This window comes from Euprymna scolopes, chromosome 30, assembly GCF_053919585.1.
Source record: "Euprymna scolopes isolate OS-2025 chromosome 30, ASM5391958v1, whole genome shotgun sequence".
NCBI classification, from domain to species: Eukaryota; Metazoa; Mollusca; class Cephalopoda; order Sepiida; family Sepiolidae; genus Euprymna; species Euprymna scolopes.
The window spans coordinates 6,794,059-6,822,030 of NC_136511.1; the positions used below are offsets into that span (position 1 = coordinate 6,794,059).

Below are 27,972 nucleotides of genomic sequence, written 5' to 3' on the forward strand. Positions count from 1 at the left end.
ATTTCAAGTTCTCCCCATGTACACTGTCAATAACTTCGTCCATAGGACGGAGTGAGGAGACAGAATCGTGGGTGGGTTGGGTATCGGTTTGGTAGGAAAGGGTGGGGCTTGGCTACCAATAGGAGAGGATTAAAGAGGAGAGAGAGAGAGAGAGAGAGAGAGAGAGAGAGAGAAGCAAACCAGATGATAAATTAAAATTTCTCTCTCCTTTCAAAGTAGCCATTTTTTTTTTGTTTTGAGCACAGCAAAGCTTCAAGTTAAACTTTGAGAGCAGCACCAGTTTATTTTTTTTTTTTATTATTTTTATTTAATGGCTGAGCGGCTGTTGTTGAGCACGCATTTGTTTTTATACTTCATAATTTATCCTTTTATCGCTAATGTCAATGCGGCTAGCATTGGTGCTTGTCCCCCTCAGTCGTCTGGTGTCGGGGACTGAGCTTTCTTGTAGTTGGCCCCAAATTTCGACATGTATTTCTTGATATAGTCCTTGGCTTTCGACTTGACGTTCTCGTTCACTTCCAGATCTTCCGGATGCTTACAGTGCTTCAATTCTTTCGCCATCACGTGATGAGTCAACTAAAATTAGAAACAAGCAAAACAAATTTAGTGGGGAAAAAATGATAATGAAACAAAAATTCATTTATTTGGCAGGTTATCATATTTAAATCTAATTGTTGAAAACGGAGATAGATCAGAAAAGTAAGTTGTCAACGGGATGAGAGTAAAAACCACTATCTCCCCTGTGTGTGATTGGATGGGGGGGGGGGGCAGTACAAACAACTTGAATGGCAAACAACTTGAATGATGTGCTAATAATGATAATCTATATATCTAAAAAAGTGAAATTGTGTGTCTGTGTGTGTACATTTCCCTACTAAACTACTCTGTCAATTTTCAGTCTACAAACTAGAGATTTGACATAAAGGGTATTGAAATTTGAGAAAGTCTTTAATCGGTTTTCAGCCAGAAATTTGCCGGTCAAGGAGTAAAAGTTGAACGATTTGACCTTTGAAAACTCTACCAAACTCCTCTGCCAATTTTAGGTCTAAACACTTGAAATTTTAGATGTAGGTTATTTGGACATGGATCAAAGTTGTTAATTTGATCTGAGCTCAAAATAAATGTTATGGGGTCAAAGTTTTTAAAAAAATTGACCTCTGCGGTCTATACAAAATTACTCAGCCAATTTTTGGTCTAAACATTTGAAATTTTACATAAAGTGTATTCAGACATAGGGCAAGCTTTTTAATCAGATTTTAGCTGAAAAATTGGCTGCCAAGGGGTCAACGTTCAAAAGATTAGACCGTTGTAGTCTCTAGCAAACTATTCAGCCAATTTTGGGTCTAAATATTTAAAATTTTACATAAAGGGCATACAGACATGCAGCAAGCCTTTTAATCAGTTCTGGGGCAAAAATTTGGCTGCCAAGAGGTTAAAGTTGAAGGAGTTGACAGTTGCAGTCTTTACCAAACTCCTCTACCAATTTTAGGTCTAAACACTTGAAATTTTAGATGAAAGTTACCTGGACAGGAGTCAAACTGTTTAATATAATATACATATTCACATAAAGTGATGAACAATACATAGGGCCTGTGCAAAGCAGGGCTGATCGGTTAGTTAATGAAAATATATTTAAAAGTAATTTGAAAAATATTTAATTAGTAAAATATCAATGTTAATAGAAAATCTTTAAACAATTCCATCTAAATTTATTTACAACTGCAATTAACTACTTATCATAATTTAGTCTCATTGATAGTAATTTTTTTTTCAACTCATTAGCATAAAATTAGGATTGTAATTAGAAAACTTTTGCAGAAAATAAACAAACGGATCCAGATTACTTAAATAACGATGGAAATCAGAGTTTGCTTGAATCATGGGCAGAATGTTTTAAAATAGAGAATCATCATCAGCAGCAGAGAAATGATGGCCAAATGGTTAATGACACTGATTGACAACCAGGGTATGCTATATTTGAATACAGTCCGTTCCACAGAAGCACTTTCATCTAGGGATGTTGGCAACTTTCACATGGTATTTCCTGTAAATACCCAATGTTTTTCTAGAAAAGAATTCTACCTAGAAAGAAACTGGGAAAACATTCTGATGCAACAATAATCAGCTTGTTCACATGAAATGAATTAATGACACTCAACATCAACTATCGTCATACATAAATAGTAAAATACGTAATTTACCATTAAATCTAACATTAACAAATTAAACCAGTTTTCTTTCCACCATTTTTATGACATTGGGTTACTGACCAAATATCTTGGGTTCATCACAGATGGTGGGGCTACATCTATCACTTGAATCTAATATACAAAGAAAAGATTGAATTTTCAAGACCAAAATAGCAATGCACCTGACAAGACAGTGATTTCCTGTAATTTTCTACCTAGATTTTTTTAAGAAAATTCCAATTAATTCATACATTACAAGACTATATCCAAACAAAAGTTCTTTCTTAGAGAAAATTTCCAAACAATTTACTGCTTACTTCCAAGATGATTAATGTTGAAAAAAAAACTGCTTGGTATCTAACTATTCAAAATGAAAATTTTGAATATACACAATTTTAATAATATATTTTAGATTATATAAAATAATTATGCAATTATGTTCCTCTCACTTATTAGAAATATGTATAAAGCAAACTTTTTTAGTCAATGCTTATTCTGAGAGAGTAGAACTTACTTTTCTTGCTAAATGTTTGAAGTCATCTGTACTTGAAATACGCCCAAGCCTGCAGTCGGGTTTTCTGTATGGATTTAAGCACGACACAATCCACTGAGACATCTGTAGTAGAGAAAGGAAAAAAGAAAACATTATCAAGAATTTTATGCTTGAAAGCAGAGATGTGTTATTGTGTATGTCTCAGGGGACACATAACTTTTTCATGAAATGGTTGTGTGCAACAACATTAATATAACAAAAAAACAAACACCATATATTCTCCACTCTGCTAAGAGGCAAGTGGGAGCAGCAATACAAGATACATATCATTGTGATTATCAGAAAACACAAGATGATAGAAAATGAGAAGTCAATCATGAAATTAACAGACAACTATAGAAATTTGATTTAAAAAACTAAAAAGCTAAGTGGTCAACTATAGTTGAGGCCGATCTGAAGGCTCCATTTTAATTAACTGCCATACCAAAATGTAGGGGAGGGTGGCACTCTATTCTCAAGATTACTCCACTTGCCTTTGACCCTCCCCTCATAATGCTGAGTGTTTAGCAAGGCAGCATCATGTACCATTTTTTCAAGACTTTGGTATGCCTTGACTGAAGATTGAACTTTAGTCTCCCAGTCCATTAGGGAACACTTTAACCATTACGCCAAATGGCTGGTAAAATTCCATGGGATCTCAAAAAATAGCTTCAAAAATAAAAGTAATTTCAAATTGCAGATATTTTGCATATATATATTTAAATAAGGGAGTAGTCACCATATATTCTATATCTTTCTTTCGTTGGAATTTATTAACCCATTTTATATATATATATATATATATATATATATATATATATATATATATATATAGTAGTTAAAACAAACCAAATTATCAATCTCTAAAAATATTCTGAAATTGAAAATTGAGGAAACCAAATGTTAGATGTTCATAACCTTGTCTGACCTATTAGAGACAACAATAAGACAGGATTTTTAATGTTATGCATGAGAGAAAGAGAGAGAGGGTGCTTGTGCACTTATTAAACTGCGCTATTTATAAATAGTATTTTCAAGTTAAATTAAAGTTTTATGATAATTTTTTATTATTTTTAAATTGTTAGGTGAAAGTACAGAATTACCAAACACACTATCCCCTCCCCATGTTAAGAATGGCTTTCTAAATAATAACATTATTTCAGCACGGTTCAATAAGTGCATAAGTACCAGAGATAGAAATAAAGAGATGGAAGGATACAGAAAGAGAGAGAGAGAGGAGAGGGAGAGGGAAGGAGAAAGAGATCCATGTCTATTCTAATTAAATGACTACACTAACCCATTAGATAAGTGCAGTGTTCACCAGAGATACCATGAAATTCGTAACATTACAAAACAAATAACAGGATTTTTCCTATAATATATTTAATTTTTTTTTTTTTTAATTCAATTTTCACCCCAAACAAGGCACAGTGCCACTTTGAAGCAGGGGGCTACGATCAGGGACTTAATTAGCGGGGTCATTATGAAGGGAGATGAGTAGAAAGATGTTTGTTAACATTACACTTGAACTTCTGCATATCATTGCAGTTGGGAAAGCAGAATCCCAGAAGGGAGTTCCAAAGACCCGCAGTTCTGGGGAAGAAACTATTGGAGTAAAAGGCTTTCTTGCACCTAGGGATCTCTAGTGTAAAGGGATGAGACTTAGTAGCTTGTCGGGTTTGTCGGGGGTAGTTACGTCGGGGAGGTACAAGTGTTTGCAGTTCGTCAGAGCATTCACCATTAAAGTATTTGTAGAACAGGCAGAGGGATGCAACATCTCGTTGATGGGACAGAGGCTGAAGCCTAGATGACAGTTCAGGACCTATTAGGTTAGTGACTCTCTTTTGAACCCTGTCCAGGAGCGAGAGACAAGCAGCAGATGCACCAGCCCAGATGTGACAACAGTACTCCATACATGGGCGAATGGTTGCCTTATAGAGGTATAGGATACTGTCAGGCGTAAGTAGTTTTCTAGCACGGTAGAGGGAGCCAACCTTCCTTGCAGCAGCCTTGGCAATGCTCTCAATGTATCTATTCCAGTTCATATTCCCTGTAAACGTTAGGCCGAGGAGTTTAAAAGTACTTTCAGGTAATGTGTTCTTGGCCATTGCTATTGGTGGTAGAGAAGGTTTCTTGTTATTGAAGGAAACAAGCTTAGTCTTAGCAGCATTGAATGTGACCAACCATTTTTGTCCCCATTCCACTACGGATTGGAGGTCATCGTCTAGTGTTTCTGCCATTTCCTTGGATGTGTGTTCATTTGTTTTCCCCTCATATCTGTTATAGAGAGTGGTGTCATCGGCAAATATACCCATCTCCGAAACAATTTTATCAGGGAGGTCGTTTATGAATATCAGGAATAATAGAGGTCCAAGGATAGACCCCTGAGGTACTCCCGCATTTATGTCATATTGTTTGGATGTACAACCGTCGAGGACAACTTTGATTTTTCTATTACTTAAGAAGGATTTAATTACATTATGAATTCTTCCAGTGATTCCATATGATCTAATTTTCCTTAGAAGACCATCGTACCATACCCTGTCAAAAGCCTTAGATATATCGAGGGCCACCGCTCTACCCTCCCCTGTTTTATCCAATGAACGGTATATACATTCAGAAACTAGTTAAGATATCTGCTGTTGAACGAGCTTTATACAAAGACAACATATTTCTCTGGAAATTTGAATTAAAAAAAAAATAAATAAATAAAAAAAAGTAATAATAATATAAACACCAATCAATAAAGAATTTCTATTATTTGGATCCGTCAAAATACTGTTCTCATCTTGAGTGTGATTTTCACAATGTTTTGGTCAATGTAACCTTTGACCTTCTTCAGGTATATCTTGTCGAATTCGGGAATTTGGACAGAATTTTGAGCGGAACCCTTTATTTACTTCACGGGGGTAGCATGCTCTTGCTCCCTCAGCCGTGACTGGATAGAGGTCTTAAGTCATTCGCAATTGTATTTTTCCCCTCCGAGTTCGACAAGATACACCTGAAGAAGGTCAGAGTTTACATCGACTGAAAAGTTGTGAAAATGACACACAAGGTGAGAACAGTAGTCGGATGAATCCAAATGATATAAATAACCAATCCTCATCTCAAAAATTCAGAAACGTCAAAGAATTTCTATTTTAAAAGTTGATTTGAATAAGACAAAAAATAATGTACCTTATTTCGGAAAGATTCTTTACTTCGCTTGGCCAGTTCACTGGATGTATCGGCTGCCGCTGTTGTCGCCTTCTTCTTGGACGACTGAAAGAACAAATCACACATCTGCCTTCTACATTAGTTGGTCAACAAACAAGACAATATATATGTTTTCATCAACAAATACTCATAAAACAAAACATTTTTTTATCAACAAATCATCTTTTAACTACTAGTACTTACTCCATACAATAAAAGCACTTCCACTCAATCATGGCTGACAAGAGAACAACCTTGTGGATTAACTAAAGGTTCAGTTTGAAATTTGTATAGGTTTGTGAATTCAACAAATATTCACACGTTCAAGACGATGCACGTTGGAGTTTACATTGTCCAAAATGTTGAGAAAATGACAAACTCGATATGAACAATAGTCAAGATAATTGAAATCAATCTATATACGAAAAATGAATGTGTCCGAATCAGTTTAATAATCACGTGTGGAAATTAAATTTTTTTATGAGCAAAGGAGGAGCGGTTTCTTCTGTTCATTTAAGATTACTTTTCTTTTGTTCAGGGATCAAACCATTTAGAAATAGTGTACCAGCCTGTCTAAAAGAGAGGAATGAGAGATGACACTAACTGACAACCTGGACGTGCAAGTTTGAATCTAGTTTGTTCCATAAAAACATTTTCACTTAAATATTTTTTTTATCTAACTAGAAAGATATCGGGGGAAATGAATGTCAACAATAAACATCTGATTCATTCGAAATTAAAGAATGAATGATGCTCAACAACAATAGCAGCAGCGGGGAGGTGACGTTGGCTCAGTGGATAACGACACAAACGGACGGTGTGGGTGTGCCAAGTTTGAATCCAGTTTGTTCCACAGGAACATTTTCACTTAGGGATATTAGCAACTTTCAAGTGATCCATTCTCTAAGTACCAGATGTCTTTCTATAAAGAATTCCAACTAGAAAGATGCCAGAGGAAATGAATGCCAACAATAATCATGTAATTCATTCAAAATGAATAATGCTAAATAACACTAACATAGTTCACTCACATTCGATCCTATGCGCAAAAACCTTTTCTAATTTCTTAAACATCCCCCTTTCGACTTGTGACCTTTGGTGTAGAATTTCTTTCAACAGTCACCTTAGTCACCAAACTGCGGTTTAAAGTTTAGCTCAAGTTCAACAGTGACGTAACACTAACCTTGTTTTGAGGTTCATCATGAGTTGGAGTGCCAAGATCCATATCATCTTGCTCTCCTTGTTCCCAGGTCGGCAAATCCCATTGGGTTTGTCTGAAAAATAAAATGTTTGTTTTATATTTATAAATTTTGACAAACAAACACATATTATCGTTAGAAAGTAAAAAGGAAACCATAATGCTTGAAACATAACTTAAAATTGCTTGTAACTTGTCTTTTTCTTCTAAGGAAAATCCATGGAGTAAATGACATTCTCATTTTATTTTTGTCCTTATTTAAACACTTGATAATTATAATAAGCGTGTCTTTATTTAAATATATAACACACACATATACATATCTGTTCTTCTATTATATAAATCTCACCTGCCTGTTTAAATGTAGGTACGTATGGCTGCCTAAAACTTTCGACAGAGGCAGCGGATTTTCATGAGATCGATATCGTTTTGAAGCTCAACCCTTCAGATGACAAATATCGAAAAATTGGCCAAAAACATTAATTCCTTCACCCTTGACTGGGCACTTTTCTACAAGGAGGGGTCGCTTTTTTTTTTCGCAGTCAATTTTTGTAAATCATTCAAACGTCGCATAAAAGGCGTTATTTCAACCACTCGTGATGTCACAACCGTGATAGGCGCATCAATAAGACCGTTTGTTTTTTTTTTTTTTTCACCACTATTGCGTTACAGGTTCGAGCCTGCTTACTACTCCTATTATTTTTTTTTATTTATTTATTTAAAAAATTGGCCAAAAACATTAATTCTTTTACTCTAAACTGGGCAGTTTTCTACAAGTTGGGGGGCGTTTTTTTTTTTTTTTTTTTGTGTCACGATTTTTGCAAGTCATTGTATTAGTCGGATTGACTTCACTTAATTTCAACGTTCCAAACTTCCGAGCGGACTGTGGAGACAGCGGCAAAAATGCCACGTTTTTTTCTTTCTTTCCTCCTTCGTGTTATGGGTTCGAGCCTGTCTGCCTACGAATACTTTTTTTTTTGTTTCTCTCCTAAACTGCCTACTGTTGTTTCCCCCTTCTCCCCCTGCTACTATCACCTTTTTTTTTTTTGACATCATTCAATTTCGGATTTCCCTGCTAGTATATATATAACTGTATATATATATGTTAATAGTTTTAGCAGTATATAGATACAATACTGTTCCAACAGATTATAGAGGGTCTAGTTTGCTATAAAGCCATGTTGAATGTGTTCTTAGTGAAAAACTATCTATACCACTCAAATGCAATGTAAACCGCAAAGAAAGAAAATAAAAATTTGACAAAATTAAAAACATGACAAATATTTTTCAAGCAAATTTTTTTTTTTTTTTTTTTTTACCTACCTTGTGACTGTATGATAATAATAGGTTTTTCCTTCCGAGTCTTTTGCCAACTTCCAGTTGGGGGGAAGTTTAGTGACTTTCGGTTTTGGAGGGGATGGTGGTGGCGGTGGATCATCCTCTGACATAGAATTCACTGTGCCACTCTGCGTAGCGGACGAGGTACTTGTTGCGGAGGAAGATAGCACAAGGTTTTGCATCTGGAGCTGCTGTTGCAACTGTTTCACCTTTTCAAAGAAAAAAATAGGATTTGGTGGTTAGCAAATAAAGAGAATCAAACACATCAAAATGAAAATCGTTACAGATCTGTATTAAAAAAAAAGAAGAAAAATAAAGTAATTCCCTACAGATTGCACTTTATTTTTACTCCCCATTCATCATCCCGGTCGGGTTGAGCCGGCTTCCTCCTGAGGAAATATAGCTTCTAACCATGTTTGCCCACTCTTACAAATTCTCTATCAGCTGTTCAATTCCGATTCCATAAAGACTAATTACCTGTGGTCTCAGCGTTTCTTCTCAGTTGCTTTTAGTTGTTGCCACCCACATCTTCAGCTACCACCTAGCATGTTTGCATTCATCAGGTAAAGATGAACCTGATGAATAAGCTCCCCAGTAGGTGTCGAACTGCAAGATTGGAGAAAGAGGTACGACAAGAGTATGGGAAGGGGTAGAGATCTATTTTGCGTTAAAGTTATCAAAAAAAAGATATTACATAAATAAGGTTAAGATGCAAAAAAAAAAATTTTAAAAAAATTAAAATATATATTAACACAAAATGATTTGTTTTGTCGTTACTTCCATGGCAAGTGCTCGTCTGAGCTCCAATCCCTGGTCCCCCCTCGCCAATCTTTCACAAAAAACACCCATCTAGCTGAAACCACTGTCAAAAATTTTCCCTACTCTTTATCTGTGCCAAAACCAAAATGTAGATTCTATGAACAAAGTTTCTTTCTTAGAAGTGCACGCCTGTGGAACTCTGTTCCATTTGCCCGTTTCCCACCCGACTACAACCTGGATGTCTTTAAGTCCAACATAAACAAATTCCTGATGAACCACCCGCCCCCTTAAGCAAGACACTTTATCAAATCTCAACACTAACGTACTGTACACGCAATAACCCTTATGTCCGAGTGGCTTTCGGACCTTCATAAGTGGTGACCACCTTAAAAAAAAAAAGACTATATAGTTGAGTGGAAGAGGCAGAAAAGAAGCCATTGACTGAGATATTAAGTTGGTTCACAATTCACATCAGTTGTAATCAAAAATGTGTATAATGTGCTTGGAAGGTACAAGCCTATATAATATAATAACAGGCCGCCTGACATTATCCGTTTGTAAAATACTTAAACGTGATATTTTAATTTATGCAGATTTTCTATTTATTATTACAGAACAAATTCTGTATTGGTTATTATATTGAATCCAGTATATAGGGATGTCAAAACTTAAAAAAACAAAAAAAAAAAAAAACAAAAAAAAAAAAAACAAAAAGACTTGGGTGCCATCAGCTAGAACTGAACCCAAAACATTTACCTATCCGACAGTATTTACTACCATATGAGCTAATGACAGATGAATATCAAAACTTTAAAAATTAAGACAGTTAAATATAAATGTATATTTGGAGATGCCTGGAGGATACAAATATTAAGTCAAGTTACACCTGCCAAGTTCCAATTTTGAATTTTGGCCCCTTAGCAGCTACTTTTACGGACTAAAAACCAAATCAAATTTGTTCCACATGACTGAATCCACTATATATCAAGCTTCAAGTCTATAGACCAAAAATTGACAGAGTAGTTTGGTAGAAACTGCTCTCCACACACACACACAGACGAGGTCACCAAAGTTAAGCAACGATGAGCCTGGCTGGGCAGTACTAGATGGGAAACCATTTGAGAAGGCTAGGCACTGTATGTACCATGCAAAGTTATAGAAATTTCCAGGTTGGTATCTGGGGGCGTGTTAATTCACTGGGAGAGATGCACCTTTAGTCTTTGTTAAGACATGCATCTAGGAGAAGGAAACGCTGATGTAAAAACCTGCGTTGTATAATTGTGTGCTTTGCCTTGTGGCAGTCATCTGCACCGACGGAGATTAGCAGTAATAACAAAAAGTGTCGTTGGTTTTACACAAAACCATCACTACCTTTTTTTTTTTTTTTTTTTTTTTTTTACAAAGGCATCACCACATTATCAAGGCCCAGAGGCCACTCAAGGATAAGGGTTAAAGAGTGTACAGTAGAAATTGGTCAATATAGTAATCATTAGTAATGAAAATTTGGTAAATTTAATAACTTATATGGAACGGCTCATCAAGAACTTATTTACTTTAGACTTGAACACAACCATATTGTAGTCAGCCGGAAAGCAGGAAAACGGAAGACAATTCCACAGGCGTGCAGTTCTAAGAAAGAAGCTTTGTTCATGGAATCTACGTTTAGGTTTAGCCACAGATAAAGAGTGGGGGAAATTATTGATAGTGTTTACAGCTAGACGAGTGTTTCTTGTGAAAGTTTGGCGAGGGGGGACCAAAGATTGAAGCTCAGTTGAACACTTTCCATGAAAATAACGATACATCAGAGACAAACTCGCAACATCTCTTCTGTGAGATAGAGGTTGCAAGGAGGAGAAAAGGACATCTCCTACGAGGCTACGAAGTCTATTTTGAACTCTATCAAGGCAGGACAAGTCCTTTCTAGCAGCTCCTGCCCAGATGTGGCAACAGTATTCCATCCTTGGACGTACCTGGCTCTTATATAGGTAGAGAATACCATCAGCAGTGAGATATCTACTGGATCGATAGAAAGATCCCACCATTTTTCCAGCGGCCTTGGCAACAGATTTGATATACGTGTTCCATTTAAGATCAGGAGTAATGGTCAAGCCCAGAAGCTTGTCAAAACTTGAGGCCTCCTGAAGACGAGAGCCATTCATTTCAATTGATGACAAATGTGGATTAGAATGTTGATGATGTAAAGAGAGAAGCTTGGTTTTAGATGCATTAAAAGTAACCAGCCACTCCTTTCCCCATTGTACTACGTGCTCAAGATCAGAGGAGAGAGAATTGGAGAGAACTTGGTCGTTTACTGTCTTAGATGTGGTACCATAAATGGTAGTGTCGTCAGCATAAATGTCTACAAATGATGTAAGGATATGATTTGGAAGATCATTAATGTAGATCAGGAAAAGAGTTGGGCCCAGGATGGATCCCTGAGGGACACCGGCATTAATACTGTGAGCTTCTGATTTTTGCCCCTCAACTACTACTCTTATGAACCTATCAGAAAGAAATGATTTAATAATTGAGAAGACTTTTCCAGCTATACCATAGCTAGCGATCTTATGAAGTAAACCTTTATGCCATACCCTATCAAAGGCTTTAGATATGTCAAGAGCAATTGCTCTAGAAAGATTGCCACCGTCGAGAGATTTGCTAATCCTATGCGATATAACTGTAATGACATCTGCTGTAGATCTAGCAGAACGGAAACCATATTGAGTGTCACTAAGAAGGTTATTTTTGTTGAGATGTTTGATTACTTCTGTATTTAACACAGATTCTAGCAACTTACTCATGACGCACAGGAGACTTATTGGCCTGTACTGAGAGGGGGATGAGCGATCACCTGAATTCTTAAATACAGGGCATACTGATGAGGTTTTCCAGGGAGATGGGAAACTATTCTCCTTAAGACAACGTTTAAACAGTTTTGTAAGTATGGGCGCTAATTCAGGTTGAAGTTTTTTGAGTACTATAATTGGAATACCATCAGGGCCAGTTGCTTTACTCGAATCAAGGTTTTTGATTAGCTTCGCAACATCACGTACAGATATACGTATATCACATAGCGTGTTTTCTGATACAGGAGGAAATATTGGGGGTTGGCGGTCTTGGTCGCAAAGGGTAGAATTTGCTGCAAAGTTCTTGACAAAGAGTTTGGCTTTGTCTGATGCTGACGAGATTACCTCAGGTCCATTGATAATAGTTGGGATGGAGCACACGCTTCTGTTCAGGATTCTGTTTGCTATTTGCCAAAACTGGTGGGAACCAAGCCGCTGCTCAGCTACTTTGGACTTAACAGATTGAGCATACAACTCTCTTGCGTTCCTTATTACTTTCTTACAATGGTTGCTGGCAGTCCTGAAAACGGCTTTAGTTTCCATACATCTATTACGTTTGAAGCAGTGGAAAAAGTGATTTCTGTGCGCAATGGCAGCAGCACATTCTGGAGAGAACCATGGCTGGCTGTTAGGTTTTTTCTGAAACTTTTTAGAGGGTATGAAATGGTCAATACCTACAATTAACCATTCAGTTAGGTCTAATACTATAGAGGACACATCCTTTTTAAACATGGAATGCAGAGGTAGATCAGATATAAATGTACGGAAGCTATCCCAGTCAGCCTTAGTGTATCGATATACTGTACGATGAAGAGGTACATCTGGGGACTTATTACATTTCATTTTTATCTTAATTGATACAACAGAGTGGTCGGAAGATCCAAGAGGCGACAGAACAGAAACTGAACATAGTTCAGGGCAAGTTGTGAGAAAAAGGTCTAGTAGGCTCGCATACTGGCCATCATTATCGGGCACACGGGTAGGTTCCTGAACAATCTGAGTGAGGTCATAGGCAATGGAGAAATCATGACAGAACCTCCCCTCATCATCGGTCTTGTTTGAGTGGGTCAACCATTCAACGTTGTGAACATTGAAGTCTCCACATACGTGAATGTTAGCTGAAGGATAAGTAGAAAGGACTTGGTCAATTTTCTCAGATATGCTTTGAAAGATAGTAACTCCACTGTTGTGGGGGCGATAGAGAGTAAATATAAATGCAGTAGTGTGAGCTAAAGCAACCCGGAAGCACATATAGGGTAAGTTAGGATCTTCCCTGGAGATGTCCCTCCCACATGGAAAGCTATCTTTAATATAGGCACATATTCCATGCCCATGGCGATCTTGGGGGTCAGATTTAGAAGTTAAGTTAGAGTATCCTGAAATTGCAAACTCATCTAGGGAAATAGCCTGTCCAATGCCAGTTTCACTTAAAAATAAAAGGTCTGGTTTAGTCTCCTGTAATTGGGTTTCAACCTCTGGAAGGTTAGAACGAAGACCCCTGATGTTGGAGAAGGAGACATGGTAGTAGGGGTCTACGTTGGAAGTTGGGGAACCGGGTTTAATCGTGTATTTTTTCTTGAAACTTGTCATGATGAAATTTTGGAATTTGTGGACTAGGTCGACAGATTTACTTAGAGCAGGACAGAGAGAAGCAAATCATCTGTGTGGATTTCTACCACAACTTAACAGTTGTGGTAGAAGCTCATATGCCAAAATCGACGGAAGAGTCCGTCATCTACTATATAAATCTCACCTGTCTGTTTAAATCTATGTATGTATGCCTAAAACTTTCGACAGAGGCGATGGATATTCACAAGATTGGTATCGTCTGGGCACTTTTCTAGAGGGAGGAGTTGCTTATTTTCGCAAGTTATCTCCTCTTTTCGATTGACTAGCTTTAATTTAAACCTTCGCCACTTCCAGTTTGACGATGGATGCAATGGCAAAGACATCACTTATTTTTGTTCTTTTCCTCCTTCGCGGTACGGGTTTTAGCTTGCTTGCCTACTACTACCATTTTCTTTTTTTGCTCATCACACACCTCCAAACACCCAGACAATGCCGAGTACCCCCACTAGTATATTATATAGAAAAGTCAGGTACATCTTAATATGATGTACTGTTGCCACATTTGGAGAGATGCTACTCAGATTACTCTTTATTGTCCCAGTCTTGACAGAAGAGTTCAAAATTGATTTCATAAGTTGATCTTTTGTTTTCTACTGTCCTTTTCTCATAGAAAAGATATTGCTAGTCGTTCTCCGCTCTATTAGCATTTCTATGTAAAATGGTCAAATGACCATCAATACTTGGTTTGTAAAACTTTCATAGTAAGAACCAGTCTAAGTGCCACAACTTCAAAGAACTTTTATTTTTTCTTCCATGTGCCTAACATTAAACAAAATTTTCATGAACAACGTTTCTTTCAAAGAACATTTCATCTGCGGAACATATCACCACAAGGCTGCTTCCTTGAAAGTAACAACATTCAAATATAATGTCATGTCCCCAGCGCTTGTCCAAAATTCCTCTATATTAAAAAAACAAAAATAAAAAAAAAATCTGTATGATGAACATATCTGTGAGGAAAAAAGCACCCTGGTCTCATAAGTCATCAAATTTTGTTCATTTTATTCATCATTATCTATGATGATAATAATAATAATAATAATTCAGCATTCAACTGACAATGTATACATCCAATTAACCCTTATCCTCAAGTGGCTTTCAGCCAAAAAATAATATAATATAAAAATATAATAATATAAATTGTGACTCACTATTAAAAAATGTTTGTACACTAGACTTTTTAGCCCATTAAAAACTGGCAAAAGTTATGGACCATTGACTCAAAATGAGTGCTTTATGCGAAATTAATGGTTAAATTTGTATCATTTTGCATTAAATACTAATCCCTATTAATCTGTGTGTATCGAATGGATACAATATTTAGTTCACTAAACAAAACATAAAGGTCCATACGAAATTTCAGCCAGATTGGCTCAGTAGTTTCTCAGAAAAACTGGAACAGACTAAGCAAAATATATTGTAATATAAATACCTGCTGAAGAGCAAGTAAGCCCTGATCAATTTGTACAACTTGTGATCCTGGAACAGTGGGAGTTGTTGTTTGAGGCTGCTGATAATGGTGCTGAGGTGGTGGCACCACCAGAGCTTGCTGTGTGTTGGGGTAGTACACTTGGCCAGCTGCGGCTGCAGCAGCTGATGGTGCTTGTTGAGCTGATGACTGTTGAGACGAAGCAGCCGTTACATAAACTGGTGTCAGAGGTCTATTTTGTTGAGCTGGAGGTGGAATGCTAGACAAACCGGAAGGTGGAGGAGGGAGCTGAGGCACACTGGCAGGCTGGCCCTGAGGTAGCAGACCTTGGTTTGTTTGGGAGTATGCTGCTGCTGCTACAGCCGCTGCTATCGTTGACGTTGGGGCTGTCGTCAAGAACTTAGACGGCATCTGAAGTTAAAGAAACCAAATATTCATAGAGTACAAAATATTGATTATTCCAATTTTGATTAAAATTCATTACATGATTTTGATTCTAGAAACTGTCTAAATTTTAAGAGGTCTTAAATTGAAATTCAGGGAATCTGAAATATTTGAGTTTTTAAATAAGAGTTTGTGTTTATATTATGCACCCTCCCTCACACACCGTTAAAATACTAAAAACAACAAAAAAACTGAAATTGGGATAAAATTTATTAACTTATATCAAATATCTATTGTCAAAATTTTACAAAAATCAGATACATCTGAATTTTCACAAAGCTTTTCCACCAAACTAAATTAAATTTAACGATAGACAACATATTGACCCTTACACCCAACAATTATGTTGCGAAATAATGATCAGTTAATTATTTTAAAGTGAATGCTATACACAGAAATTGAAGACAATGCATGACAAGGGGAACGTCATGGTGGCACATGCAGAAATGGCACTGCATATGCACGACTGAACTGAAAGTGAGGCTTGTACTTATTTGTAAGTTTGGGGGGGGGCATGAAACATAGTGAATTTCTGAGTATATGCGTCTTAGTTTCTGAGTCCGATGAATCCCTGCGTGTCGTTCATTTCGATGTGGACTGCCATTATAAAAAAAAAAGTAGAAAACATTGAAACACAAAAATCCAACACATAGAAATAAACACTTAATTTCTTATAAAGATGGAAAATGTAGAAAACATAATCCCATATAACTATGACAACAACAAAAAAGTAAAGCAGGAGTAGTCTGCCCTTGTGTATCTTACTCCTTGAATAAATAGTTACTACCTGCTCATATATATACATTTAAATAAATACTACTTACTTGGTACACTGACGTTGCTGGTGCACTTGGATAGACGGCTGGAGTTGAGCTGCCTGGCTCAATGTAGGTGGGTGTCATTGGTGGTATTGTGTTCAGCTTAGCGGCAGCCTGTGATGAAGCATCGATCACAGATGCAGCAGCCGCCTGTCCGGCTAAGAAGCAATGTTCGAGCAAACTGTCAGTAACAGCTAGAAACAAAAGTTGTAAAATGTACATTAAGAAAAGTAAAAATTTTCACAATCTTTGATTAAAACAGAAGAAAACAAAATGTTTTTCATGTAATAATTTTTGTGGCACAATAAATTTTTAAATATACTTATTTTTGCTAAAGCTTTCAACAATTAACTGAAAAATGTTAGAAAAAAGAAAATTTAATTTATATTATTTTAACTATAAAAAAATATACCACCTCTAATCACAATTTTTACTACATTAACTTCCCAAAGGATTAAGTAATATTGTAATAGGAGAACTGATATTATCTCTCTCTCCCCAAATAAGTATTGAAAGATAGTGATACCTTTATCAGACATATCAAAATTTTTATTAATAATAAATTATTCAGACTATGATTTCTATCTTGGTGGTAATTCTTACGTTCCGGCCAATATGACCTCCAACATTTTTCAAATACTTTTGGTCAAACTTTGGATTCTTTCTCTCAGAACTTGGGATTTGTTATGAAATTTTGATAAGAGTAGAAAAAGGAGGAGAAAGGTTTGGGAGAGAGATAGGGAGAAGAAACATAAAAAAATAACGAGAGACCAGTGTTAGAGAGTGAGAGAGAAACGAGAAAGCAGGTGAGAGAGAGGGGAGGAGGAGGAGAAACACGCGAAAGAGAAGAGAGAGAGGAGAAATGCAAGAGAGAAGGGAGAAATGTGAGAGAGAGAGGAGAAAAACATAAGAGAGTGAGAGAGAAGGAAAACGTGAGGAAGAAAGAGAGAGAAAAGAAACGTGAGAAAGACAAAAAGAATGTGTAAGAGAGAGAGAAATGCGAGACAGACAGAGAGCGAGGCAGGAGAAATGTGAGAGAGAAACAGGAAAAATGTAAAAGAGAGTGAGAGAGAAAGAGAGATGAGAGAAATGTGAGAGAGAAAGAGAGATAACAAAAACGTGAGAGATAAGAGGAATGAGAGAGAGGAGAGAGAGATAAGAGGAATGTGTGAGAGAGAGATACAGGAGAAATGTATGAGGGAGAGAGAGCAAAAGATGCAAGAGACAGTGCTAGAAGTGAAAGAGATGTGAGAGAAGGAAAAAGGAGAGAGGCATCATATCGAGTTTAGTATAAAGTATAGTGCAAAAAAAGTACCTTGCGATGTCCTTGTAGCAGGTGTAGATGAACTCGTAGCAGCAGTACTGGAAGGATAACTGGTGTCTGGTGGCACAGATGTTACTGAAGGCGGAACAGGGATCTGGAAGCTAGAATCCGGCTGCATGTATCCCGTTGTCTGATCAGTCGATGTAGCCTGATAGGTGGTCGGATCGGAAGGAGGAGGAGCCATCTGGTAGGCACTTGGATCAGAAGCTGCTTGCATTGTGTATGCATTTGGATCCGAAGGGTGCATTTGGTAGGCACCTGAATCTGCTGGTTGAATCTGATAAGACGCATTGACGTCAACTGGAGCCATGGGATATACGGCTGCAGCAGCAGCAGCAGCATCACCTGACGGCATTGGGTATGCATTAGGATCTGCTGACGGTGGTATATGATAACCATGGTAGACGGATGGATCTGAGTATTGGACATTTGGATCCTGTTGGTACATACCAGAATTAGGGTCTGTTGGATATGCTACTGCAGCATTTGGGTCTGCTGGATAGGCCAGTGCAGCATTTGGATCCTGCTGGTAGGCCATATTGGGATCCTGTTGGTATACCATATTGGGATCCTGTTGGTATGCCATATTGGGGTCTTGTTGCGCATAATAATCATAGGCACCCATTTCCCCTCCCATATACTGGTGCTGCATGTATTCCTGTTGTTGCATGTACGCAGCTTCCTGTTGTTTCTGGTACTCTGCCATCTCATCCTGAGCACGCACCTGAGCTTCAAACTGTTGTCGTCTTTCTTCTTTACTTAATTTTGGTGGAGTAGGAAGCAAGACACGCCTAGAAATAGACAAGAACAGAGGGAATATGTTAAATAATTCTCTTAAATCAGAAATTACATATACATATATTTAAAAGTCATTGTATATACAAAAAAGAATTAAGAGATGTAACAAGCAATGATAAGAGGTTTGGAGAAGGGGGGGGGGTGTTAGTATATATATATATATACATATATATATATATATATATATATATATCATGTGAAAATCAACTTTTCAAAATTGGAACAGAGGCTGATCAAGACAGCAGACCTTGCACAGAGAGAGAGGATGCAATATTTTTTCAAGAAAAATTTGATATTAAGATTGATAATTTGTAATATTTGGATTCTTCAAACTACTGTTCTCATCTTGAGTGTTATTTTCACTTGTCAGTTGATATAATCTCCGACCTTAGTGTATCTTATCGAACTCAGGAATCTGAACAAAATTTTGAACGGAACCCTTTACATGATACAAATGGGTACAATGCTCTCGTTTCATCAGCTATGACTACAAGTTCTAATTTGTAATTGCATTTTTGAGTATCGCCCACACTGAGTATTGAACCTTCAACTTTAAAAGAGTGTAACTTTACAAGTGAATAGTACAAATGTCTACGATGTGGAAATTTAAAAATGAATTTTAGGAGCCTTAAACCTATTTTGATTCTAGATGTACAATCTTACTACTTATCATTATAGAGGTGTCTTCAATAAGTTTCCAGACCTTTTTCGTATGGGCACTTTCATTGATAGTACACCCATGAAACTCTAGTCCCCTTTGAAGTAATGTCTTTTGACTGCAATGCACATGTTGTACCGTTCCAACAACTTCTGGGAGACCTGTGGAAGTCCTCTAGTGTGAGTGTGCGAATGACCCTTGTTACAGCCTCTTTCATCTCAATTGTCTCATAATGATAACCTCTAAGGTTTTCCTTGAGCTTATAGAATAACCAAAAGTCACAGGAAGCAAGGTCTGGTCTATGGGGAGGGTGAGGAAATGTTTTGATGCCCATTTTGGTTAAATAGTCTGTGACAATGATGGAATTGTGAACTGGTGCATTGTCCTAGTGAAAATGCCACTGATCCGATTTGAAGAGTGCTGGCCTCTTCCAATGGAATTTTTTTCTGAACTCCCTTAAAACCTTAACATAATATTCCTTGTTGACTGTCTGTCCAGTGGGAACCCAGTGAATGTAGATCATGGTTATGCTGTCATAAAAAAAGGGATCATCATAAGTTCCTGGGTGGATTTGCTCTGTCTGACCTTGGGTCTGCGAGAACAAACATACTTCCGTTGAAACTCTGTCTCTTGGTCTCTGGGTCATAGCAGTAGATCCAGCTTTCACTGCAGGTCACCAGAGCATCAAGAACTGTGGGATTAGAATTGATCAGCTCGCCCATCTCCCTGCTGTCGTATTTATTTGCTTCCCCACTGAGCATATTAGGCACAAGGCCGTTTTTTAATGTGGAGAGAGAAGGGGAGGGGGAAGGGAAAAGGGGAGCAGCTCCCGAGAGGTGGGAAATGGAAGCTGGATAGTGATTTGCCAGCTGGTCCAAGTAGGCTTGCCCCTCCATGGACTGCCACAAGGGCAATGGTCTTTGCTTGCAGCATCTGCTGGAATAGATACTACTCTGTGATCTTGTCACCTGGGTCACGGAGCCTGCTATCATGACGTTTTTCTTTATGATCTTCTCTGAGCACTCTTGGAAAAAACTGTGCAAATCTTCCACATCTTAGTTCCTCATAGATAATTGTATAACCAGTTTCCACACTGACATCAAACTGTGCAGTTATTGTCTCTATAGACACACAATGGTCCTTATCTATGAAATTCTTTATTTGGTCAATCAACTCTGGTGTTCTGACATCCTTACTTCTCCCATCGTCCCTAACAGACTCCTGCCTTCCTTGAATCTCTTGTGCCACTCAAAAACTGATGCTTGATTCATGCAAGATGGTCCAAAAGCAGTCTGAAGCTTCTGTGGCATTTTTTTCGAGTTTAAAAGGGAATATTATTGCATATTCTTCTAACGTGTCACCATATCCAGATTGCATTTTTGAAATGCATCAGCTGTGAAAATCAGACTTTAGTAAGGTGCATTCCAATTCCTACTGTAGCTGCTCATTTGAACTTGAAATCATAACCATTAGTCAGTCTTATATTCATAAATTTTTAAGACTATACGACAATTTTAAATGCCCGTACAAAAAAGTCTGGAAATTTATTGAAGGCACCTCCTATATCACTATTTATGGTGCTTATGCACTTATGTTACCATTCTATATTTTTAAACAGTATTTCCAAGTTAAATTCAAGTTTTACAATATCTTTATTAAACTGTTAGGTGGAAGTACAGAATAGTTACAAAACACCCTGTCTATATTAAGAATGGCTTTCTAAATCATTATTTCATCACGGTAACATAAGTGCATAAGTACCTATATATTTCTTTTTTACTCAACACTCAAAATGAGAACAGTAATCGGAAGAATCCAAATACAAATATTTATAACAAAAAATGTTGCTCATGTAACCATTTTGCAGCATTTGATAAATCATTAAAAAAAATACAGAAAAATGTCGAGTAATATTATGTGATGAGAAAAACATTTAAATAATATTTTAATATAAAAAAAGCAACAAAAAAGACTTATTGTTAGAGAATATAAGGAACATATATAGATATTTTATATAAAAAATACATTTTCAACTAGTGTACACATGTATATATAAGGTTAGTTTATACTTATTACAGGGTAATAAAGCAATATATATCCATTTCTACTGGAATGAAACACAGAAGTCTCCATGTAGCTAAACTGCCATAAATATATTTTCATAACTTATGATATACATATTGATGTATATGAGAGAGAGTAAAGGGGAAGGGGATTCCAGATATATCAAACGGTAAAAAAATAAATAAAATAAATAAAAAATTATAGTAAAAAAAAAAAATATATATTATTGTTAGTAACCATATTCTTTAATATATAGAAATATTTTAAATTTTGTCAAATTTTCTTCAAGCTTAGGTAGGATGGGACATCCTATCAAATGCCAAATAACTCAGATGTTCCAATTGAGAGATAATTTTAAGATTCTGATTATCCCTTTGTTTGAATTTCTCTTGCATTGGTTTACCTGGTATATTTGCCAGGCAGTTTTAAAAATTCATTTTCATGAGTCCAGAAGCTCTTATGTCTACCAAGCTCAGAGCAATTGAAAATGTCTTCCATAATGCACACTGCAATATTACAGTGCACATATGATTATAAAGATGTCAGCAAATGTTTGAATTTGAAAAATTTTTTGTTAGGAATTAGAATCATAGCATAAATCATGTTGCCACACATTAGTTCTCGTTAGATCATTGACATTAAGCGATGTTGAGAGGATAATGAAAATTCCCTTAAATATATACACGCGCGCACACAAACAGACCTGAAGAAAACAAAACTACCCGGGAATTATACCTGGTGAACCAAGTGCAAGAGAGATTCAAACAATTGCCCTTAACGGGACAGGCAGAATCTTAAAAAGATCTCTTGGTTGCAATATCTGAGTTAGCGGGTGAATGTTTGGCATCTGGTAGGATACCCCATCCCCAGCTTGAACAAATTGATAAGAAAATTGGAAACAAAAAAAAAGATAAAAAGATGCTTTCCGCAAGTCCTTTAGTGTTACTTGCTAATTCACATAAGTTGACAATGGAAATATTTTTTGCAAGTAGATTATTTTCTGGTGCCATTGGTTTGAAAAATTCATTTTTCTTTGTTATATTGATTTCATTAACACAAATTTTAAGGGCTCTTTTTTTCGTAATGATCCTGAAATATTTCATTTTACTTGTTAACATATACAATGCTTAATTTTCATAAAAAAAGCACAAATAAATTCGTTTTTTTTTTTTTTTTAAAAATAAATTTAGCAAGGCTACCCGGCGTTGCTCGGGATCGTATAAGATAATGAGAAAATTTTTTAACATACCTGTTATTCTTAGGATAGAGGAAGTTATATCTATGTATCATTTGCCATCTTGAGCAAAAGAATATTTTACCTACCCTAGGATGGGTATTACACAACATATGTATGAAATAATTGTACCTTTCCTAGGACAGGAAATTTACAGCACGTATGTGGAAAAAAATTTCCTTACATAGGGCAGGTAATGTACAACACATACTTAAAATTATTTACATAATTTTCTGTCGTACTAAATTTTCAGTATGTCACAGGTGAGAGTGTGTTTTTACATCAGAGAGTGAAGAAGCACCGGATTTTTTATATAAATGTTATACTACTCGAATATATTACATGATTTTCGATTTTGATAACTTATGTACGTCACAGATAAGAATTTCTTTGTTTTTCATATGGGTACTCTACTGTACAAGTATCTTATTTCCTGGGTAGGATACTGTAGAAGTACCATTTTTCCTAATTTAAAAATGTAAAAACCTCAATACTTTTAAGTACTTTTCTGTTGTGCTAAATTTCCTGTGTGTCTAGAGTAAGAATTTGTTTGTTTTTTCATCTATTGCTATAGTGAAGAAGCACCTTATTTCTGATTTAAAAGTCATGCTATTCGAATATATAACGTGATTTTCGGTTTTAATGACTTTTACGCACATCACAGGTAGGATTTTATTTGTTTTTCATATGAGTACTATACTACACAAGTACCTTATTTCTTGGGTAGGATAATGTACAAGTACCTTATTTTTAATATATAGATGAAACTATTTGATGATTTTACATAATTTTCTGTTGCGCAAAATTTTCCGTATGTCATATGTGATAGTTTGTTTTTATAATAGAGTGCTATAATAAAGAAGCACCTTATTTCTTATATAAATGTCATACTACTCGAATATATTATATAATTTTCGGTTTGAATTATTTTTTGTACGCCACAGGTAAGATTTTCTTTGTTTTTCATATGGGTACTATACTGTACAAGTACCTTATTTCTCGGTTAGCATACTGTACAAATACCTTTTTTCTAATGTAAAAATGAAAAACTCAATACGTTTATGTAATTTTCTGTTGTGTTATATTTTCTGTACACCAGAGGTAAGAATTTGTTTATTTTGTTATCTGGGTGCTATAGTGAAGAAGCACCTTATTTCTCACATGTAAGTCATACTACTCGAATATTAAATGGGATTTTCAGTTTTAATAACTTTCATGTATGTCACATGTAAGATTTTCTTTGTTTTTTCATGAGTACTATACTACACAAGTACCTTATTACTTTGATAGAATTTCTTGTATACATAAATACATTAAAAAGTGATCATTGTATGTGATTTTTGGAATATGACTATACAAATATACAAACATATACAATACATTAAATTTATAATGATCAGTTAATTAGTATAGGAATGAAACCAATAAATAAAAATATATAAGTATATACGTATACTAATCATTCATAATGATCGGTTAATTAGTTTAGGAGTGAATAGACTACATACAAATATACAAACATATAAACAATTAAAATTCATAATGATCAGTTAATTAGTTTAGGAGTGGATCCAATACATAAAAATGTATAATCATATAAACATATTTAAAATTCATAATAATCGGTTAATTATTTTAGGAGTGGATCCAAGACATAGAAATATATAAACATGTACACATAGCATTCTTGATGATTGGTTAATTAGTTCAAGAGTAAATCCAATACAAATGGCATTACTTTATCTATTTACACGATTTTTGGAATGTAACAAATAAGCCAATATATCATATATATTTGAATATGACATTTTTGTTTTGCAAAGCAAAAACATTCCTCTGTATTTTTTTTTAAATAGAAGTGTTATTCTGTATTCATTATATAACATTTAAAAATCAAGAATATCGGAATGTAAAAAAAAAAATGAAGAAAAGAAATGATGGGATCGAAACCGCAACACTTTTGCTAGTAATCGGTCACATTAGCCGTTGCAACAAAGAGGCACTCGTTTAAAATGTGAAATATCTTAATAAATACATTTCTCTTCTACTTGATGTAACGCATGTGCAAAATGACGCCATTGTGCTACGCTCGTCAAGGTGTTATTGCTTTCAAGTTTAAACCCTTTTTTGAAGCCCTTAGCAATTATTTTAATCGATTAAATGGCCCTAATAAAATTCTGCACCAAAAATGCAATCTTTTGAGCTATTGCACATCGTCTAATGATCATCCGGAGGAGATACAAATTGAAAAACGGAGACAGACACATACACAGACATAGTGATATTTATATATTAGACTATAACTTTAGTAAAATTGTTTTTGTTTAAATAAAATACATTTTCATCAAAATTAAAAAAAAAAAAATTGGTTCATTATATTCTATGAGCATTAATAAATACTGAACATTTACTTAAAATTTGTCCTGAATTTTGGTGAATTTTTCAGTGAAAAATGTTTATACATTCTGGAGATTGGCCACTCATTTTGCATGTACCTAATAAATTTAAATTCACCTGACTATTTTCAATCTCAACAAATTGATAATGTGATGTAAAGCATGTAAAACAAACATTAAACAAAATATGACAAATCAAAGTATCAAATTAATTTTAAGTTTAGAAAGAAAAAAAAGTCAATAATAACTAATAATTCACATAATATTTACTTTGTTATCTGTAATATAAAACACAAAATTTATGCATTCTCTTTTCACACTTCCCATCCAAATAACTTATTGTTTTGCGGCTTAGTATTTTATTTTCAATATAAATAAGAGTAAGGGAGATCATTCACACTTTAACACTACACAAAAGATAAAACTTGAATTTTTTTAAATCTGTAAATTTAATTTACGGTCTATATTGACAGTGAAAATATATTATAAAAAAAAAAAAAAAAAAAAAAATACACTGTAGACATTACCTCCTTTGCTGATTTAGACGCTGTCTCAGTTTGCTGGAAGTAAAATAAAATCTTTTTTTTGGTTTCTTAAATTTTAAATTGGGAAATAATTTTATTTATTAATTGATAAAAATTGTTTATATCACAATATATTGTAAATTTTTTTGATTAAAAAATTAGCTAAATCCTTTTCATCTGGCTTGAATTATGAAAAGCAAAAATTTAATTTGTGCATGTATGTATATTTTGATATATCTATACTGAATGTAAAAAATAACTTCTGTTAGAAAGCTCAATGTAATTACAGATCAATATTAGCAAAGTTTATATATATATATATATATATATATATATATATATATATATATATATATATTATATATATATATATATATATATATAAACTTAATATGATAATTTATTCAACGATATGATAATTTATTCAATCTGCAGTATGATAAAATTGTTCAATAAAACCTCAACACTTTCAGAGATGAAATCAAGTAGTTTAGTTTTGTTACAAAAAAATACATTGGACTGCAGATGAAATAAATTTTTACAGATGAAAGTAAGGGACTGCAGATGAAATAAATATTCACAGATGAAGGTAAGGGACTGCAGATGAAATAAATTTTTACAGATGAAAGTAAGGGACTGCAGATAAAATAAATTTTTACAGATGAAGGTAAACGACTGCAGATGAAATAAATTTTCACAGATGAAAGTAAGGGACTGCAGATGAAATAAATTTTTACAGATGAAGGTAAACGACTGCAGATGAAATAAATTTTTACAGATGAAAGTAAGGGACTGCAGATGAAATAAATATTTACAGATGAAAGTAAGGGACTGCAGATGAAATAAATATTTACAGATGAAAGTAAGGGACTGCAGATGAAATAAATATTTACAGATGAAAGTAAGGGACTGCAGATGAAATAAATATTTACAGATGAAAGTAAGGGACTGCAGATGAAATAAATTTTTACAGATGAAGGTAAACGACTGCAGATGAAATAAATTTTCACAGATGAAAGTAAGGGACTGCAGATGAAATAAATTTTTACAGATGAAAGTAAGGGACTGCAGATGAAATAAATATTTACAGATGAAAGTAAGGGACTGCAGATGAAATAAATATTCACAGATGAAAGTAAGGGACTGCAGATGAAATAAATATTTACAGATGAAAGTAAGGGACTGCAGATGAAATAAATATTTACAGATGAAAGTAAGGGACTGCAGATGAAATAAATATTTACAGATGAAAGTAAGGGACTGCAGATGAAATAAATTTTTACAGATGAAGGTAAACGACTGCAGATGAAATAAATTTTCACAGATGAAAGTAAGGGACTGCAGATGAAATAAATTTTTACAGATTAAAGTAAGGGACTGCAGATAAAATAAATTTTTACAGATGAAAGTAAGGGACTGCAGATGAAATAAATTTATACAGATGAAAGTAAGGGACTGCAGATGAAATAAATATTTACAGATGAAAGTAAGGGACTGCAGATGAAATAAATATTTACAGATGAAAGTAAGGGACTGCAGATGAAATAAATTTTTACAGATGAAGGTAAACGACTGCAGATGAAATAAATTTTCACAGATGAAGGTAAGGGACTGCAGATGAAATAAATTTTTACAGATGAAAGTAAGGGACTGCAGATGAAATAAATTTTTACAGATGAAAGTAAGGGACTGCAGATGAAATAAATATTCACAGATGAAAGTAAGGGACTGCAGATGAAATAAATTTTTACAGATGAAGGTAAACGACTGCAGATGAAATAAATATTTACAGAGGAGGGTTGGGCAAAGTGCCACTGGTGCTATATTTATCCTGAGACAAATACAAAAGAATTATTTTGGTTAGAAAGAACCTGTATTTTGCTTTTGTGGATGTGGGGAAAGTATCAAGAAAGGTTGTCTGATGGACTTAGCATAAATTAGAGGCAACTGAGTGGTTAGTGAAAATTGTTAAACTGATGACCACAAATGAAAAATGTGTTAGAATCACATTTACTGACAGTTTTAAAGTAGAAATACATAACTGTGCTGAGTTTGTTGGTTTTTATTTGTGTCATAAAAATTTTATTCAGGAGTTTTGTACGGGTTGTTATGCTGCATATTGATGATTTAACACTTGTCTGAAACAATGGAAGGTCTATTTGTTAAGACTTAGAAGAAAGCTATGGAAAGTAAAGGTCTGGGAGCGAATGTTGCCAAGACCAAAACAATGATCAGTCGTTGTTGTGTTGGAAAGCTCCCAAAATAAATAAAGTTCCACTACTCGGCTTAGAGAGTGGAATGCAATTCAATTATTTGTGGTATTTGTAAGCATTGGATACAAAAAATGTGGAGTGAAATTACTAGTAGGTTGAGAGAGAATTACCAGTTACAGATAAAGGTAAGGGACTGCAGAACCATCAGTCGTTGCAGACTGAGAACAAAGTACAATTGTAAGACAGCTAATTCAGATGTGGAGAAAGTGATTCTTATGGGAATCCTTCCTTCATGAAGCCACTTGATGTAAGGGACTAAAAGACAATGATGTGCTAGATAGAGAGATTCCAACCCAAAGAACAGTAATTTTTACCCCTTTGTCA

General features: G+C 35.0%; 1 protein-coding gene across 8 annotated transcripts in view; it reads right to left on the reverse strand.

Annotated features, from left to right (window-relative positions):
* LOC145254644 (uncharacterized) overlaps positions 1 to 27,972 on the reverse strand; it is a 237,061-nt gene that overhangs the window by 554 nt on the left and 208,535 nt on the right. For 4 of the 8 annotated variants that reach the window (XM_080113274.1, XM_080113267.1, XM_080113268.1 and 1 more), the window contains 9 exons: positions 25,379 to 25,411; positions 17,693 to 18,492; positions 16,384 to 16,571; positions 15,119 to 15,526; positions 8,438 to 8,661; positions 7,100 to 7,190; positions 5,899 to 6,003; positions 2,704 to 2,805; positions 1 to 576 (listed from right to left, as the gene is read on the reverse strand). The exon at positions 1 to 576 is cut by the window's left edge and continues 554 nt beyond it. In XM_080113274.1, coding sequence (XP_079969400.1) covers positions 412 to 576; positions 2,704 to 2,805; positions 5,899 to 6,003; positions 7,100 to 7,190; positions 8,438 to 8,661; positions 15,119 to 15,526; positions 16,384 to 16,571; positions 17,693 to 18,492; positions 25,379 to 25,411 — 2,116 coding nt within the window. In that variant the 3' untranslated portion in view covers positions 1 to 411. The remainder of the gene's footprint in view (positions 577 to 2,703; positions 2,806 to 5,898; positions 6,004 to 7,099; positions 7,191 to 8,437; positions 8,662 to 15,118; positions 15,527 to 16,383; positions 16,572 to 17,692; positions 18,493 to 25,378; positions 25,412 to 27,972) is intronic. The other 4 variants (XM_080113275.1, XM_080113271.1, XM_080113270.1 and 1 more) reach the window with 3 other exon arrangements.